The sequence below is a fragment of the Coregonus clupeaformis genome, chromosome 13 (assembly GCF_020615455.1).
Source record: "Coregonus clupeaformis isolate EN_2021a chromosome 13, ASM2061545v1, whole genome shotgun sequence".
In the NCBI taxonomy this organism is placed as follows: Eukaryota; Metazoa; Chordata; class Actinopteri; order Salmoniformes; family Salmonidae; genus Coregonus; species Coregonus clupeaformis.
This window is the reverse complement of record NC_059204.1, coordinates 45,909,096-45,928,973: the sequence shown is the minus strand read 5'-3', so window position 1 is coordinate 45,928,973 and position 19,878 is coordinate 45,909,096. Positions and strand designations below refer to the sequence as shown.

At 44.3% G+C, this 19,878-nt stretch overlaps 1 protein-coding gene across 5 annotated transcripts in view; it reads right to left on the bottom strand.

Moving 5' to 3' along the window:
• LOC121578931 (neurexin-2-beta-like) overlaps positions 1-19,878 on the bottom strand; it is a 314,921-nt gene that overhangs the window by 80,587 nt on the left and 214,456 nt on the right. For 3 of the 5 annotated variants that reach the window (XM_045224460.1, XM_045224461.1, XM_045224462.1), the window contains exon 1: positions 18,293-19,007. The exons of the other annotated variants lie outside the window; for them this stretch is intronic. In XM_045224460.1, the coding sequence (XP_045080395.1) occupies positions 18,293-18,608 (316 nt within the window). In that variant the 5' untranslated portion in view covers positions 18,609-19,007. Of the gene's footprint in view, positions 1-18,292; positions 19,008-19,878 lie in introns of those variants that run through there. 5 annotated transcript variants of the gene reach the window in all.

The window sequence follows — 19,878 nt, the reverse complement described above, 5'->3', positions numbered from 1 at the left end:
GAATACAGGCACGCTCAAGCGTTAATAGTGCATGTCAGAGGAGGATACCGAAGGTTTGATCACCCAGTTTTCCAAGTTGGCCGTAGGCTCCCCGGCCGACTGAAATGGAGGGACATATTGAAAAGCCCTTGTTGCTGGCCAGCAAGCCCAGATGCAAGCAAAGCGGGCTCTCTTGGAGGAGCAAAAGAAAGCCAACCTTCTGAAGGCAGAGGAATTGCAGTTGCAGAGACAGAGGGTTGTCCAAAATACCCGCCCAATAAAGGCAAGTGACTTTATATCTAAGATGGGAGCTACCGATGACATTGAGGCATACCTGCATGCATTTGAGGCCACGGCCACTAGGGGAAGCCTGGCCCAAGCAACAGTTGGGTTGGTCTGTTAGCCCCCTTCCTAACCGGGGAATCGCTTGAATGCTGTCCGGGACCTGGGCCCTGACCAGGTTACTGACTATGATGCCCTGAAGTCTGAGATCCTCAGCAGATATGGACTCACAAAGTTTGGTATGGCCCAGCGCTTTCACAGTTGGACCTTCCAACCAGACCAACCTCCTCGGGCGCAGATGCATGAACTTGTCCGAATCGCAAGGAAATGGCTGGATCCGCAGAGGAATACAGCAGCGGCGGTGGTGGAGGCCGTTGTGGTGGATCGTTACCTACGCGCCCTGCCTTATGAGGCAAAACGGTTCATCAGTCAACAGGCCTTGACCACGGCTGATCTGACCGTGGAAGCTGTGGAAAAGTACCAGGCCACAGCGGAGATGCTGAATGCTTTTTCGAAAAGACCCCAGGAGTGCGGCCCCACCACAAATGGGAAGAACCCGTCCAAAGGACCCCGAGGTCTCGAACCCAGCCACGTCAGGACTTATCCCGGCTCCAGGGGAGCCAGAAACCAGGCGGGTCCAAGAAGAGTACACCAGGAGGGGGAAACTTCGACAGTGTTACCGGTGTGGGGAGATGGGACATACTCTCCTGGCAGTGTGGGGAAACCAGCCCGATGAACCTATGCCCACTGCGGAGTCCTCCAGCTCAGCACCCACACACCGTGTTGCCTCGCTCTTGGGAGTCGTAGATGGCGGCCCAGATCGACCCCCACCTGCCCGGTAACTGTGAATCACCATGATGTGGAGGCCTTACTGGATTCTGTACCCGGGCCACCCTGGTGCGTAAGGATTTGGTGGGCCCAACGTGTCTGACCCCGGGAAAGTCCTCCCAGTTTCCTGTGTCCATGGGGACACCAGAGAATACCCCATTACTGAACTTACAATGACCAGCACACGGGGAACCATACACCGACGCGGGGGTGGTTGATTCCCTCCGTCCCTGTCCTATTGGACGAGACTGCCCAGCCTTTTACCCACTCTGGAGAGAGTCTCAGGAGAGGATAACCCGAGTACCTCGGAAACGGAGAGGCAAGACTCATCCTGGAAGGCTCCGGTGCAATCCTCCGAGTTACTCACTCGCCCGGGCTCGGATAGGGATGGCAGGTGCCCAGACCGACACAGAGACGGAGCTACAGAATCTGGACAAAGAACTGTCTGGTCTGAAGGGGTCCGCTGAGAGGTATCGTTTGTTAAAGCAACAGTTAGACATGAAGACAGAAGAGTTAGATATCCTCCAGGCTAAACTCCAACAGAGCTCCTTCCCTAAGCAACAGGAGGAGCTGGAGAGGCTGCGCAGGACCATCGAGGAGTGTGAGGAGACCCCTGCGCAGTAGTAAGGAGGTCCAGAAGAAGGCAGAGGAGAAGTACAAGGTGTTGGAGAACAAGATGAAGAATGCGGAGGCAGAGAGAGAGAAGGAACTGAAAGCTGCTCAACAGAAGCTAAACTCTGCTAAAACCAAGGCTGATGCGTTCAGTAAGAAACTCAAGGAGAGACAACAGGAGGCTGAGTCCCTGGTCCTAGAGGTGGAGGAGTTGGAAGAGAGAGCAGGCTGGCAAGCACCACGGCAATGCGGACGCCCTCCCGGCGTGATGCCTTCTTCGCTGCCTTTACCCCGACGAGGACGTCGGTCCCGAGGAGGGGGATGTGTGATGTCACGAGAGGCTGTGTCCTGGAGGGACGTTACATCCCCCTGAGATGGCTGCAAACCCAGACAGCTATGGCTCCATCTGCTGGTATGGTCGGGAACTCCAACCCTCTATGGCCAATCTTCCCACGCAGCTGAAACCAATCAGGAGCTGATGAGCTGAAGGTTTGTTGAAGGGAAGAGACACGGTCTCGAGGCTGGGCTCTCTGGAGGACAAGAGTGCTGCACGTCCACTTCCATGAGGAATATAAGGATTTGGAGATACTTACCTTTGGGAAATACTCACCTTTGGATATATGCACCTGTGGAAATACGTGTGGGACATTTGGAAGGACGTTTTGCTGGGTTGGCCACTAGCTGCAACGTGGAATACAGTAAGACTGGGGAAAAGTTATTTGAGCGAGGGAGAGTTATGATTTTGGATGTGGAAGAGACATCCCTGTACTGTTAACCCTGAAAGAGCCACCAGAGTACAGAATTGTGTTATACTTTCGTTAGTTTCCCAAGACCTTTAATAAAATCCTTGTTTTGGTTGAACCTGGTCTCCCTGCACTACTTGGGCAATCCCGCTGGAAGCTGTGTAGCCTCTCGTGGCATCACAATATCCACATAATTTTCCTTCCTCATGATGCCATCTATTTCGTGAAGTGCACCAGTCCCTCCTGCAGGAAAGCACCCCCACAGCATGATGCTGCCACCCCCGTGCTTCACGGTTGGGATGATGTTCTTCTGCATGCAAGCTACCCCCTTTTTCCTCCAAACATAACATTGGTCATTATGGCCAAACAGTTCTATTTTTGTTTAATCAGACCAGAGGACATTTCTCCAAAAAGTACGATCTTTGTCCCCATGTGCAGTTGCAAACCGTAGTCAGGCTTTTTTATGGCGGTTTTGGAGCAGTCGCTTCTTCCTTTCAGGTTATGTCGATATAGGACTTGTTTTACTGTGGATATAGATACTTTTGTACCTGTTTCCTCCAGCATCTTCACAAGGTCCTTTCCTGTTGTTCTGGGATTGATTTGCACTTTTCGCACCAAAGTACGTTCATCTCTAGGAGACAGAACGCGTCTCCTTCCTGAGCGGTATGACTGCTGCGTGGTCCCATGGTGTTTATACTTGCGTACTATTGTTTGTACAGATGAAAGTGATAGGTACCTTCAGGCGTTTGGAAATTGCTCCAGACTTGTGGAGGTCTACAATTTTTTTTCTGAGGTCTTGGCTGATTTCTTTTGATTTTCCCATGATGTCAAGCAAAGAGGCACTGAGATTGAAGGTAGGCCTTGAAATACATCAACAGGTACACCTACAATTGACTCAAATGATGTAATTTAGCCTATCAGAAGCTTCTAAAGCCATGACATCATTTTCTGGAATTTTCCAAGCTGTTTAAAGGCACAGTCAATTTAGTGTATGTAAACTTCTGACCCACTGGAATTGTGATACAGTGAATTATAAGTGAAATAATCTGTCTGTAAACAATTGTTGGAAAAATTACTTGTGTCATGCACAAAGTAGATGTCCTAACCGACTTGCCAAAGCTATTTTGGCTCCAGTTGCTCTCTGTGTATCATACAATGTATCCATATGGCAGATGTACATAACTAGAGTGCAGAGGCCTTCCCGCCGTCCCATCTCTGCAAAACCCACCATTTGATCCCATGGAATCAGTTTTTCATCAATATAGCCACACAGCACACTGAACATCCCCTGTGCTGTTTCATGCTCGGGAATCATGAGACAGAACATGTCTCGTGAATAGCATCCCTTGACATGTATAGCGAACAAAAGTCAATGCATGGGCATCTCGGCCCTCACAGCTAATGTCCATTTGGAAAGCATAAGCTGGGGAGTTTTTGAGTCATTCAATCAGAGTTTCCCCTCGATTGCTAACAGCATAAATTCTTCATTTAACCGTGTTATCTGACAAAGGTATTGATGTGAGTTTCTGTGCCTCTGCCTCCCCACACATTGTTTTCACCATATCAATTGCGGCCGGTAATATCGAAGTCTTTGCAATAGTGTGTGGTTTCATTGCGTAGCAGGCCTAGCCATTCACGGTGGGAATGATTCAAGTGCTGAAAAGTGCGGCCTTTCTAAGGGTGCTCTCTGTTTGAATTGTATCTTTTAGATTTGAATAATTTTCATTTAGATTTTTTAAGGTTAACCACATTACAATGATTTTGAGATACAAATCTGATATTATAAAAAATAAATTGGGGTTGGTGGTGTTGGAAATTCTCCCGCAACCCCATTTTCAAATCAGGAGACCCCAAATGGGTCACGACCCCTAGTTTGGGAACCGCTTGTCTGTGTTCTTAATGTTTTGTATACTCAGTGTATAAACAAATGGTTTGGTTCTGCACATCTTTATGTTGCTTTGACTCATACCCCAAGATATAGAAATTAGTTTCAATGTTGGTTAAAGATTTTGGGAGAACTAGTCAAAACCCATTCAGTTTCCATTTCAATATCATCATCAGATCTTGTATTGCTATTCCTAATTTCCTTTTTTCAATTGCACACAGCAGTTTCACTCATGCACACACAGCATGTATCCTCACTTCTATTTCTGCATCGTGATGAAAATATGAACGTACTTAAAAGACCATACTTTTTATGTCGTTATACTGTCACACAAACAAAGGACTCCGAGGAGAGCCAAAGACTATAGCCTGCATCACTCCATCATTTGATTCAGTCTGTTGTCTGTTGTAATGGAGGCCTTCTGAGAGGTGGAGGCGTTTTCTACCAATCCTGAGTTCGATTGGAGTGGCTCTAGTGTCCCCTGCAATCACAGAAGTTGCCTAATCTGGTTACTCCATTGTCTCTGATGGTGTAAAGTGGTCTTTCACAAAGAGGAGCTATTGAAAAGTATGTATTCAGAGACAAGTAGAAATGTAATGACAGTGGTGGTGGTGGCATAGACTATAGGCACATGTTACATGTACGTGAGGAGCAATACAAATAAAGGTATTAAATCAACAAAAGTTATATTATTCTATAATAACTGAATGCAAAGTATAAGCCCATCCTAAACAGTAGAGGAATAGACAGCCATGCTTCGTAAACAACAGGTGTAGACTAACAGTGAAATGCTTACTTATGGGCTCTTCCCAACAATGCAGAGAGAAAAATAGAACAATTATAACGAGGACTAAATAGACAATGAGTAACGATAACTTGGCTATATCCACAAGGTACCAGTATCGAGTCAATGTGCAGGGGTACGAGGTAATAACTTGGCTATATCCACAAGGTACCAGTATCGAGTCAATGTGCAGGGGTACGAGGTAATAACTTGGCTATATCCACGAGGTACCAGTACCGAGTCAATGTGCAGGGGTACGAGGTAATAACTTGGCTATATCCACGAGGTACCAGTACCGAGTCCATGTGCAGGGGTACGAGGTAATAACTTGGCTATATCCACGAGGTACCAGTACCGAGTCCATGTGCAGGGGTAAGAGGTAATAACTTGGCTATATCCACAAGGTACCAGTACCGAGTCAATGTGCAGGGGTACAAGGTAATAACTTGGCTATATCCACGAGGTACCAGTACCGAGTCAATGTGCAGGGGTACGAGGTAATAACTTGGCTATATCCACAAGGTACCAGTACCGAGTCCATGTGCAGGGGTATGAGGTAATAACTTGGCTATATCCACAAGGTACCAGTACCGAGTCCATGTGCAGGGGTACGAGGTAATAACTTGGCTATATCCACGAGGTACCAGCACCGAGTCAATGTGCAGGGGTACGAGGTAATAACTTGGCTATATCCACAAGGTACCAGTACCGAGTCCATGTGCAGGGGTATGAGGTAATTGAGGTTGATACACTACATGACCAAAGGTATGTGGACACCTGCTCGTCGAACATCTCATTCCAAGATCATGGGCATTAATATGGAGTTGGTCCCCCCTTTGCTGCTATAACAGCCTCCAATCTTCTGGGAAGGCTTTCCACTAGATGTTGGAACATTGCTGCAGTGACTGTCACGATCGTTGAGAGACGGGTCGGACCAAGGTGCAGCGTGAAAAGCGTACATGTTTATTAACTAAATAAACATACAACAAAACAAGAAACAACGTAACGTGAAGTCCTCCGGCTATACACATACAAGCCTAAACGGAACAAGATCCCACAACTAAGGTAGGCAACCAGGCTACCTAAGTATGATCCCCAATCAGAGACAACGAGCGACAGCTGTCTCTGATTGGGAATCACACCCGGCCAAACATAGAAATACAACCTAGATCTACCACATAGAAATACACTAACAGAGATCTCAACAGAAAACTCACAACCTGACCCAACCAACAAGAGTTCTCTCGATCAGGGCGTGACACTTGCTTCCATTCAGCCACAAGAGCATTAGTGAGGTCGGGCACTGATGTTGGGCGAATAGGCCTGGCTCGCAGTCGGCGTTCCAGAAGAAAGTTTTATTTCTGGCCATTTCGAGCCTGTAATCGAACCCACAATTGCTGATGCTCCAGATACTCAACTAGTCTCAAGAAGGCCAGTTTTATTGCTTCTTTAATCAGCACAACAGCTTTCAGCTGTGCTAAGATAATTGCAAAAGGGTTTTCTAATTATCAATTAGCCTTTTTAAATGATTAACTTGGATTAGCAAACACAACGTGCCATTGGAACACAGCACTGATGGTTGATGATAACGGGCCTCTGTGCACCTATGTAGATATTCCATAAAAAATCTGCCGTTTCCAGCTACAATAGCCATTTACAACATTAACAATGTCTACACTGTATTTCTTATTAATTTGATGTTATTTTAATGGACAAAAAAATTGCTTTTCTTTCGAAAACAAGGACATTTCTAAGTGACCCCAAACTTTTGAACGGTAGTGTACACTATAGGTAGGGGTAAAGTGACTAGACAACAGGCTAGATAATCAACGGTAACAGCAGCGTATGTGATGAGTCAAAAGAGTTAGTGCAAAATGTGGTCAATGCAGATAGTCCGGTTAGCTATTTGGTTAACCATTTTGCAGCTTGGGGGTAGAAGCCGTTCAGGGTCCTGTTGGTTCCAGACTTGGTGCATCGGTACCACTTGCCGTGGGGTAGCAGAGCGAACAGTCTATGACTTGGGTGGCTTGAGTCTTTGACAATTTTTCCGGCCTTCCTCTGACATCGCCTGGTATAGAGGTCCTGGATGGCAGGGAGCTCTGCCCCAGTGATGTACTGGGCCGTACGCACTAGCACCTTGCGGTCGGATGCCAAGCAGTTGTCATACCAAGCGGTGATGCAGCCAGTCAAGATGCTCTCAATGGTGCAGCTGTAGAACTGAGGGCCCATGCCAAACCTTGTCCTGTCAGTGTGCTTGTTAATCTGTGAAATTGTATAATCCCAGAGGGATTGCACTGGATGAGGTTTCTTATAGCTCCCAATGTAAGTATGAGCTGTTCCCAACTCCTATAAAGCTCAATTCTCTCCAACCTAAGGAGGTTTAATAGAAACTGTAATAGTTTTATTAAAGTAGCACATGGGCTCATTTATTACCTCAACTTGCTAGATCAGACTATTTACTAGGAGAATGAATCTATTCATATCTATGGTGTGTTACATGGTTTCTAATGTCTTCACAAGTCATATCCCCCCTCCACAACTGTGGTACTGTAGCTGCAACAGTCACTAGTGTTCACACAGGATATCAATTTATCAAATGCCCTGACACTTTCCATGAAATTAACTGTAGCAGTTAGAAGGGAAGCCCGTGATCAAAAGATCTGCAAGGTCTACAGGTTCTCTGAATATTTTCCACTTTCAATCTCTTCACTCCCAAGGAAAGGATAGCCCAACTAAAATAATCACTTAAATGTGTTTTATTTTTATACTTTGATGTTTAAAAATATATATATTTTAATTACCTCTTCCCCCCGGAACTATTTCAGCTACCTACTATGAGGAGAGTAGAAGCCTTTGATGTTTGATTCTCTCTTTGTGTGTGTGTGTGTGTGTGTGTGTGTGTGTGTGTGTGTGTGTGTGTGTGTGTGTGTGTGTGTGTGTGTGTGTGTGTGTGTGTGTGTGTGTGTGTGTGTGTCTGTGTCTGTGTCTGTGTCTGTGTCTGTGTGTCTGTCATGAAAGCGGAGAGCTTTGAGGTGGGCGAGTTACTGACTATGTGAGTGTGTCCATACTCACATTCTCCTTCACTAGAAGAGGTAAGTCTTGTTGAATGCTGAGATATTCTTAAGTCTGTCAGGGGAATAATGAGTGGGAAACAGGACTGGCGCAGAGTATCAGGGAAGACTTGGAAAGGTCCTTTTGTTCACTCCACAGCAGTTTCTAAAACAAAGCACCATTCACATCCGCCCATATTAACACAATAACAAAAAGTACATACTGAAATAAATGCATTTAAGGCGCTTAAATCAGTAGTTTTCTTTAACAATAGACCCACTATGAATATTCCCTTTGGGATATTTTCGCCAACGGTCCTGCCTTTTGATTCTTCCTCTACTGTGCTGTTAAGAACTATAATCCACATCACCCCAGGCTCAACAGTTCATTTCAAAGTCCTTACACTAAACGCCTTGTTAAAGTCTAGGGTATTTACTATTTATTACCAACATGTGCACCTCTCAGGCTTCTGAAAGAAACCCATCTGCTGCCAATGAAGAAAAAAAACGAGCCTAGGATAATATGTGATTTCCACATGGAATTCCAGGACATTCATGGGCAGTATTGAAATGGTTTAGCTGCAGGTCGAAGAGAATGGATCTGAATACCAAGAGACTTCCTTCAACCGTCAAGAGATCACAGCATGCAGCTGTGATCTCTATAGTCCCGTGTAGCTCAGTTGGTAGAGCATGGCGCTTGCAACGGCAGGGTTGTGGGTTTGATTCCCACAGGGGACCAGTATGGAAGAAGAAAAATGTATGGACTCACTAACTGTAAGTCGCTCTGGATAAGAGCGTATGTAATGCAGCTCTTTTTTCACCAGGGGTTGACTACAACCCACACAAACAATCTCTCTCTCTCTCTCTCTCTCTCTCTCTGTCTCTCTGTCTCTCTGTCTCTCTGTCTCTCTCTGTCTCTCTGTCTCTCTCTGTCTCTCTCTCTCTCTCTCTCTCTCTCTCTCTCTCTCTCTCTCTCATCCCCAGGACTTTCCATTTCAGCGAGGTGGCAGAGAGTTGTGGCAGACCAAGGTAATAACCCTCAACACTGCTGCTGCTCACACCACAGAGAATTACAACCCAGCACTAATGTTGAAAATAATGACAATTTGAATGCATTTCCTAGCAGATTCTCATTTCCCCTGAAATTAAATTACAAGAATGTAGCTGTATGCTGCAGTTCTGTGTTAGGGAATATGGTTACCCTTTATGCTTGTGAATTCATGACAATGTCATAAGTGCTTCATAAAGTGTTATCATCATAACCTGTGTCACTAATGGTGGAAGGTCTTACATCTATTCTCATGCACATATTGGCATGTGTCTTAGTCCTCATGACATCATGACAAATAATGATGAGTGGCAAAAAAATGCTATCATTGCATTGTTGATTGCATCGGCATGAGTAAAAAAGGCAACATTTTGACATAAGTGTTGTCATCCAATTTATCAGCTGAAACAGTACATCTGTCCTCAGAATGGAGGCACAGGAAAATGATTCATCTGCGAAAACCTATATACTGAGTCAACGAATGAATGTGAATGAATCTGCCATAGGCAACACTTCAAATCAAGAGTTCCTGTTTAAATGTCATTCTATAATTGTGAGTTGTAGTGTTCCTTCATTGTTTCCTCGTGACAACTCAGAAGGACATAATCCACTCCCATAGAGTATATCAGATGGCAATTACGAGACCAGTAAACCAATCAAAGTCAAGGACTGGAGTAAGTACTCTACTATTTAAAAAAAAGGATAATGGGGAACGACACATTGCACTGTAACATAATAGAATTAATGAATCCATTTAGTAGTTACTTATGGTAGAGAATAATGTTTACATTTCTTATCACACTTACTTTAAATTATTTAGAAACCTGGGGGCCTATATGCATCTTTAATAGAGCTAGAATGGAACATACTGTACTGTATTTCAAGCTAATGGCCATCCCAACACAATTATACATTTGAGTTTGTTCTTTACCATAACAATTGATAGGGTAAGTTGGGTCGTCAGTAATCAGCCTCCCTCTTTAGCAGCTGTAACTGAAGGACTCCATCTACACTCTTAGAAAAAAGGGTTCCAAAAGGGTTCTTCGGCTGTCCCCATAGCAGAACCCTTTTTGGTTCCAGGTAGAACCCTTTTTTGGTTACATCTATAAAAATCCCTTATTACTGCAAACTGCAAAACAATTTTTTTTTACAGAAATGTCTATAGTGAGTATAAATGAAATATTTTTCTTAGGAGAACACCTTTGGTATTTTGGTATTTTGGATCTTGCCGTTCACTGCCAAAGAGTGCTACCAGGCAACGTAATCGCTGAGGGGGAGTGTTCCAGTGTTGCATTTCAACAGAGAGTGCTCTAACAATTTGCATCAACAAGTGCTACCAAAGAGGGAGGGGAGCTGTGAATGTGACAGGCTACCTGGGCTACTTGGTGAATGTGTTCCCTGAGCACCCAACTGATTGGGGTTACATCAAAGAGCTGTGGTAACTACTCCGCTCACACACTAACTATGATTGGACAGGCATGGACCCCAATAATCACCATGAACGACTGCGGGCCAGGCTGAACCAACAGGGACAGTCGTGGGCTAATGCACTCGTCAAACAGCAGGCTTACATCTGTGCATTGGGCTTTGAGTATTAGGGGGCGGAGAGGCATCCTAATGGACAGGGGGTAGAGAAGGAGGAGCCCAGGACTCACTCACACATGTCTGAAGAAGATGCTTCTGAGTAACAGGCACATGAGGCACTAAGGCCATACTGGACAAAAGGCAGCAAGAACACAACAACATTCCTTAGGACAGATCGCCAGATAGAGGAGGTGAGGTGCATCCGGATTGCCTTGATGCTTGAGGTCAAAGCTAGAGGGTCAATGCTAGCATATCCTGGAAAAGCCTCAAAAGTCTGCATGTTTCTGCATTGACATATTGTTGGAGGGCTTTGGGGGAATACATATTGCACCAGTAAATATCCAGCATGGTTCCAAAGGTTACATGGCGTTGGATCATATGGATAACAGCGTTAGGGGCTTCTCGTTGTTTGACAGAAACACATTAAGCCTTACAGGAGTCACCTGCTGCTGTCATCCAGTCAGACTCACTCATTACAACACTGTAGTCTACATACTGTCATACTGTATCTACCTAGTACCTGTGTGTATTGAGTAGACATCGATACGTGTGTGTGTGTGTGTGTGTGTGTGTGTGTGTGTGTGTGTGTGTGTGTGTGTGTGTGTGTGTGTGTGTGTGTGTGTGTGTGTGTGTAGCGAGCGAGCGAGATATGAGACAGCGAGTACAGTCTCTTGATCTGAAAGGATGAATCCCAGGTATAATTGTTCCCCCCATTATGTGGTATGACTTCTCATTTCATTTTTTATGGAGAAATATTCTGCAAACTGTTTTGGAAGGGATCATCACGCAAGTGTTAATCAATTGTACATAAAGCTGGCAAATATCTGAATTATTGTTGATGATTAACTAAGCACTGTTCTCCATTCCAAATGAAATGCCATAATTGCATTCTGGGTTTCTTTTGTAAATGAGCTTTTATGATTATATCTTTTACCACACACGGTCATGCACACTGGCTAAATATAGAGCACTTGCATTTGGAATAAAACAGCAAAGAGCAGTGAGGGTTGGAGCCACACAGAGAGCTCAGGGAAATCCATAATCATAGAGTATGCAGACCTATACAGAGTTTATTGCTATTGCTTTGCTTTGATGAAATCTTTTTTCATTTGTAGGCTCTATTTCATTGAACCTGTGTCACAGTATCTCTCCGCAAAGGCAAGCAGATAATGTGGGATTGTGGAAGATACGGCTGTAATAGCACAGATGTAATTCATCATATGTTCAGCTCTTTCACAACTCTCCGGCCTGCTATTGCAAGATAAGGGCCCTAGAAAATGCATTGTGTATTTTTATAGGAGAGGAATGTTAGTCTTAGATAGAAGCTGGACAGGCAATGTAACAGCTATATAACAGGGAACAGTGTTCCCAGGGACAGCCGTCTTTATGGTCCTATTACAGTGCAGAGACACATTTGGAATTTGTATGGAGGACACTTGACAAATCCCCAGTAAGTGTGGATCAATAGTGAAACATCTCGACTAATCTTAACTAAACAAGTCATCGCATGGATCGCAGCTGTCCCATGCTAGTTGTGTTTTCTGTGTTAAAATGAGTCAACATGATAATAGATCTAGCAGAAAATAATAAAATCAGAAAAAATAGATATTGTACAAATATATTTTACTTAAATAAGGCTTATTGTATGAACACTAAGTCAATAAGATCAGGTTGAGAAAATGCTGTGCACTGGCTTTGATCTGTGCATATTCCATTCACATTGCATTTTGATGGATCCAATCCCATAGTCATGGCGAAGTGTATCTGTAGTATTACACAGGTATGTGTAACCATCTGTGTTGGGGGCAACGCGTTAAAAAGGTAGTATGACTTTTTGCAGTAACGAGTAATATAACAGAGTACTGTTCCAATTTGAGTAATAATATTACCGTTACTTATCAAAGATGATCATTACTTTGTTACTTTTGTTATCCTTCCCTTCCTATTACAGTTATTTACCCAAATAAATATTACTGATGATTATTATTCTCTCTCTGTTGGCACAATATTTAAAAATCCCCCCACCCCAGATTCTAATTGTTTTCGTCCTGAGCCTGACGTCCTCTCACCAACTTCCTGTTTACACACGCACAACTACTAACTGCTTTAGTGAGGGAGATGAAAAATGGCACAAGGTCTAAAACATTGAGTTTCTCAGCGTGGAAGTACTCCCATCACTTTGATTTGGTAGGATGATAAAATGACAAGAATATAACTGTAAAATGTAAACTGTGTCCAGGAGAAAAACACCTCTCCACTGCTAGAAACACAACCTCCAATCTTTTGAAGCACCTGCAAAAGCAACACGCTAAAACAAAACTCGTAGCGAAAGACCCCCGAGGCTTGACCACTGCTGCTGAAGATGACTGTAGGCCTACCTCCTCCAAACAACCAAGGCTTGATTTTAACCATTCAGGAGGACAGGCTGTAACCCAGGGAGAGCTGAACAAGCTTGTAGCTGGGTATGTAGTAGACGAAATGCTGCTTTTGTGTCTGTCATTAATAGGCTACTTGTGTTGGTGTATAGGCCTACATAACTTAATGTTGACATTGAGTGAGGACGCGCAACGTTTTGGGGTGTAACTCCAAAAGTAATGTAAAGACTAGTGTAACTAATTACTTTTCCCAGGGAGTAATAAGTAAAGTAATTTGTTACTGTTGAAAGAAGTAACGAGTAATATTACTATTTTTGAGTAACGACCCCAACACTGGTAACCATGCACAGATCTCTGAAGGATCATGGACTGATGGGGGTTATAATTCACCCCATTACATTGATATGTACTCCTAGTCCATACAGAATACACAGAGGGCTTTATAGAGCTTATAGCATCTAAAACTACTGACTGGATGAGCTATTCTCTGGATGTGGCAGGCAGTCAGCGCCATGGAAAAGGGCAACCAAGACTGATGAGAACATGAAAGAGTTCAGTGATGCAGAGAGACTACGGCTGGTCCACACAAGGCACAGTTAATGAGGGATCCATCACACAACGTCACATCAACCACCATTCTCACAAACACCACAGCCCTGACCCTAGGGCTGTGCGATATATCAAATGAATGTATGTGTTTGCACGATATTCCAAATGCCTGTTGTTGTGGAAAATAACCACTATACTTTATTACAAATCAGTCCTTCCAGAGTGTTTGTGGGATTAAGAATGACTTTATTATAATGTCAACAAAGCCAGGCCAATCTGCAGATTCGCCCACTCTTCTTCTCTCCCTCCATCTTATATAGTGTCCTCCACACACCATAGCTTTAAATCCCTCCCTCCTCAGTTTCCCGCTCTTTTATTGCTCCACCCACTCCCTTTGTCTATGGTGGCGGCTACATTCGACTTTCATTCAGTTCAGAATCAATAGTGATACACTCATGTTTAGGTTAAACTCTGTTCAACCCTGGCGCCGCTCTTTATCACTTTGTGTGAGGAGAGAGACAAAAGGCCACAAGCTAGTTTCAGTCCCTGATAAGATAGGACAGCCATGGATTTAAGTAAAAGCGAGCAATTTGACCCTAAGTCAGATTCCCTCTTTTACCCACACACACAGTGAAATGACCCAATTCAGTTCGCCACAAAGAATGTTAACTATATGTTGATGATTAACTCAGTTTCACCTCATAGTCCACTAAACAATTTCCTGTATAGCAACACTGTATAGCAGAATCAAGGGGGTATTATTTTTGTTTTTATGAGAGCTTATTCTCACGTATTTTTGGTCTTGTCTCCTTCGCTCCTTCTGTGCTGTGTGCACCTTCCCATTTACAGTAGAGATCTGTATATAATGATGAGATGTTGATGTCTCCGTCCTAACAATGGGAGTCGTTGTCCCAATGGCGGGAAGGCAGGCAACAACCTTCCAAAATAAGCCCATGGAAACGCATTGGGCTTGTTTTGGATAGATTTTGGCGCGAGTGAAACCTCTCGCTTCGCCTCTACCTCTCTGTTTATACACGCACAAACACACACACCAAGCCACTCCCGCTGCCAACAACAAAGATGAGAGATCACTTCTCCCTCTCTGACAAGCGATTTCAACTCGCTATTTGCATTTGAGGTTTTGGCCAACAGAATCAGTCATATCGACACCAAAACACATTGAGACATTATTTTACTGTAATAGAGGAGAAGTTAACCTTTCTAACGATACCCTTTTTATGTCTCAACTCTTCAAATTGCATGCAGAGTATACACACAAATAAAATGGGAGTATCAATGAACATTGATTCTGGAAAATGTATGCTCAGTTTGTCATGTACCACTAGCAGCATTTTAGCCGCTAGCTGCATTTTAGCCAAATATTGTTATACTAGCTGTCTAGTCTGTTTTTAGAAATGTGCAATAAGCATAAAACACAATTATATAAGGAATTGGCAACTCGTTCTCATTCTGAGAAATAAGGTAAGCCAGTTGATTTCAACATCTGAACAAAGTGGACAGACTAGCATGCTGTTCAAACTAGAGGTCTTCACGGATCCACCTGTACCCGAATACCCGAGACCCGATCCAGGACCCGAGCGGGTCCGGATCCAGAATTAAAAAATAAGGTCACAGGTCTGGATTGGATCTGATATGATTGTCACGGGTCTCGAGTATGTGTAATTTTAACTGACTTGTCGGTAAGGGCCCGTACAGATCCGAATGGGACTGATGCAGTAGTCCCCTGTAGCTCAGTTGGTAGAGCATGGCGCTTGCAACGCCAGGGTTGTGTGTTCGTTTCCCACGGGGGGCCAGTATGAAAATGTATGCACTAACTGTAAGTCGCTCTGGATAAGAGCTTCTGCTAAATGACTCAAATGTAAATGTGATTAAGAGAGAGAAATTGTATCAATTATGCTACTGCTCTTATGCTTTTCACGAGAGTAGAGTATGCAGCTTGTTGCTGTTGTTGGCCAATCATAAGTGGAGCGTGCAGCTTGTTGTTGTTGTTGGCCAATCATAAGTAATCAAAGCGGTAATAGGCTACAGTCATAGAGCCTCTATGTGTGGCAAAAGTTAAGAGATATCTAATCAGTGGAAGATGGAATTAAAATTACGGAATTAAAAGTTAAAGGAGAAGGACAGGCTACAACGGCCAAGAGCCAAAAGGTACGCTGCTATAATATTCTGAATGGAGTTGTTGTTATTTGTAACTGTAGGATGAGAAAGTGCATGCGCACTGAAGCCTCAATTAGCCTAGCTAGCTAACGTGAAGACCTCTGGTTCAAACAGATGGAGATGGACAGAAGGGTGTGTTCATAACAATTCAACTGTTCTGCCTTGTTAGCTAGCAAATAGATCCAAGTCTAAACTTGAAATATAAAGATTAGCTGGCTAGTGAATTGCACGTGGGCTTATGCTTGAGAGATTGTTTATGAGTTAAAAGTCATTATTAGTGAATGTGCATTATGCATGGTTCTGGTAAATTTTTTTACAAAAATAGCATTTGCATAGACAGACTTGAAAGCTAGATCAGAAAGCTTATATTTAGCCCAGATACAGTGCATTCGGAAAGTATTCAGACCCCTTAACTTTTTCCACATTTTGTTATGTTACAGCCTTATTCTAAAATTGATTACATTGTTTTTTCCCCCTCATCAATCTACACACAATACCCCATAATAACAAAGCAAAAACAGATTTTAGAAATGTTAGAAAATCAAAAACTGAAATATCACATTTACATAAGTATTCAGACCCTTTACTCAGTACTTTATTGAAGCACTTTTGGCAATGATTACAGCCTTGAGTCTTCTTGGGTATGACACTACAAGCTTGGCACACCTGTATTTGGGGATTTTCTCCCATTCTTCTCTGCAGATTCTCTCAAGCTCTGTCAGGTTGGATGGGGAGCATCGCTGCACAGCTATTTTCATCTCTCCACAGATGTTCGATCGGGTTCAAGTCCGGGCTCTGGCTGGGCCACTCAAGGACATCCAGAGACTTGTCTCAAAGCCACACCTGTGTTGTCTTAGCTGTTTGTTTAGGGTTGTTGTCCTGTTAGAAGGTGAACCTTAGCTCCGGAGAAGGTTTTCATCAAGGATCTCTCTGTACTTTGCTCCGTTCCTCTTTCCCTCGATCCTGACTAGTCTCCCAGTCTCTGCCGCTGAAAAACATCCCCACAAAATGATGCTGCCACCACGTTTCACCGTAGGGATGGTGCCAGGTTTCCTCCAGACGTGACGCTTGGCATTCAGGCCAAAGAGTTCAATCTGGTTTCATCAGACAAGAGAATCTTGTTTCTCATGGTCTGAGAGTCCTTTTGGCAAACTCCAAGCGGGCTGTCATGTGCCTTTTACTGAGGAGCGGCTTCCGTCTGGCCACTCTACCATAAAGGCCTGATTGGTGGAGTGCTGTAGAGATGGTTGTCCTTCTGGAAGGTTCTCTCATCTCCACAGAGGAACTCTGTCAGAGTGACCATCGGGTTCTTGGTCACCTCCCTGACCAAGGCCCTTCTCCCTGATTGCTCAGTTTGGCTGGGCGGCCAGCTCTAGGAAGAGTCTTGGTGGTTCCAAACTTCTTCCATTTTAGAATGATGGAGGCCAATGTGTGTGCCAAGGTGTGCCAAGCTTGTAGTGTCCTATCCAAGAAGACTTGAGGCTGTAATCGCTGCCAAAGGTGCTTCAACAAAGTACTGAAAAAGTAATGAGGTCTGAATACTTTCCGAATGCACTGTGTATATATATACGATATATATATATATATACAGTACCAGACAAAGGTTTGGAAACACCTACTCATTCAAGGGTTTTTCTTTATTTTGACTATTTTTTACATTGTAGAATAATAGTGAAGGAAAAGCGGCCAACAAGTGCTCAGCATATGTGGGAACTCCTTCAAGACTGTTGGAAAAGCATTCCAGGTGAAGCTGGTTGAGAGAATGCCAAGAGTGTGCACAGCTGTCATCAAGGCAAAGGGTGGCTACGTTGAAGAATTTCAAATCTAAAATATATTTTGATTTGTTTAACACTTTTTTGGTTACTACATGATTCCATATGTGTTATTTCATTGTTTTGATGTCTTCACTATTATTCTACAATGTAGAAAATAGTAAAAAATAAAGAAAAACTGTGGAATGAGTAGGTGTGTCCAAACTTTTGACTGGTACTGTACATACATCGTGAATCGCCCATAAGTTTGAAAAGAAAATAGAGATTTGAATTTTAGGCCATCTCGCCCAGCCCTACCAGGCCCTGTCAGTATCACCGTCCTCACAAACACCAAAGCCTTGCTGTCAATCGTCTACAATCATCATTCAACAAACTGATACCACTGAACCAACAAATACCACTAAACCAACACATACCACTAAACCAACCCATACCACTAAACCAGAGTAAAGACAAGTAAGCCTTTATTCCTGGCCAGCAATCTCTACTACACCTTCAGCCAAACCATGCACTAACTCCTCCACTAACTCCTCCACTAACTGTGTGGACATGGACCAGACTCAAGAGACATCAGAGTGTGAAGAGTGTGGTAGCCCTTCTATAATGAGAGAGAGGTTCCTTACCATGGCCTCCTCGGGTGAGGAAAGGCATCCTGTTGATGGCGATAGGCACTGTGCCGTGCTTATTGTGGAAATGGTGGACATGGTGCGTGGTGCTTAGGCTGGAAGACACGCGAGCCGTCCCTGCCTGGGTGGGGAGTGCAGCCAGCAAGGCCAACGACAAGGCCAGCCTCCACCAGCAGCCCAGGCCTCTCCAGCCGGAACCCTGGCCCAGCTCAGGGCCCCCTGCTGGGAGTCTGCTCCCCACCACCATGACCTCCAGATGGGCACAGGGCCCCCCCAGGGCCTCCCTCAGTCCCACCCCACGAAGACAGGACATCTCAGTGGGCTGCCAAGCCTGTTCCCTCCATAATCCTGGGGACTGGGTAATGTTAAGGATATGACCAGATCTCTCCTTAGTAATGGTTGGAGGGGAAAACCACTGCTGAGGAAGTGAAACAAAGACAAAATCCAGTTATTGTGTCTGACGATTAAATCCCAGAGTGAGAATCCTATTTCTGTTTGTTCAAATCATGTTGAGATCCGTTGAAATGTATGTTGGACTGAGGACTAAATACCAAGGAGTGGTGTGCAATCATCCCAAGAAATTTGCTTCCAAAAAGTCAGCCTCAAGGCAACAAAATGGCTATCAAACAGTATTTTGATGACACAATGTTAAATCCATGAGTAATTTAGAACTATACATTTCCATTATGAAATTAAAGTATGATAAAACAGATGGGGGGGGACAGCTGAAACTACTACCCCCTAAGACGAAAGCCCCCACACTGCAGAGGAACAGATAAGACACCTCCCCACAGGAAACAGGATAATTTCATTAAGATGAAAAGATGAAAACAGATCCAAGCTGATGGAGGGAGATACAGAATCCAGCACTCTCGTTTCCATATAGTTGGAGGAGAGGGAGAGAGGGAGTAGGGGAGCGATATCTGCAGCGGCGCGGTAAAAGAGAAAAACCCAGAAGATAAATAAATAAATAAACATTCCAGTGACCAAACCCCTCTGAATGGTAACTTCTGGCAGGGTAGAGCACCACTAGAAAACCCTCGAGATGTGGGATAGCAGTCAGTGCTCCAGACACAGCATCCTTGTCCCTCTCACCCTCCTCCTGCTTCCCAGTCTCATGAAGTACAGACTACTGCTGCATTTTCCTTCACCTCTCCTTTTCTTCGTTCTCCAATTGACAATTCCACACGGCTGGATATGGATGATGGCAGTAAATTCCTTCTTGCCGAAACAGTGTGGATGGCTGAAAAGACGTTGACTCTGGCTGCTGCCGCGGTGAAATCCATGCTAATTAAAACTGGAGCAGCGGCTTGAGCATCGACTCCCTGAATCCTGGATGGCTGAAATCCCAGGACAGCCTGGACTCCAGACGCACATCAGAAGTAACAGCCTGAGCTGGTCTCTACGGGCTCACCGACGAGGAAGCACAGAACAGCGCAATGCTCTTCTGAAGGCATAGTCAGAGACTGTGATAGAGCGAGGTGCAGCGTGTTCCAGTGTGTGTGTGTTTGTGTGCCAGCGAGAGAGGGAGAGAGAGAGAGAGAGAGAGAGAGAGAGAGAGAGAGAGAGAGAGAGAGAGAGGC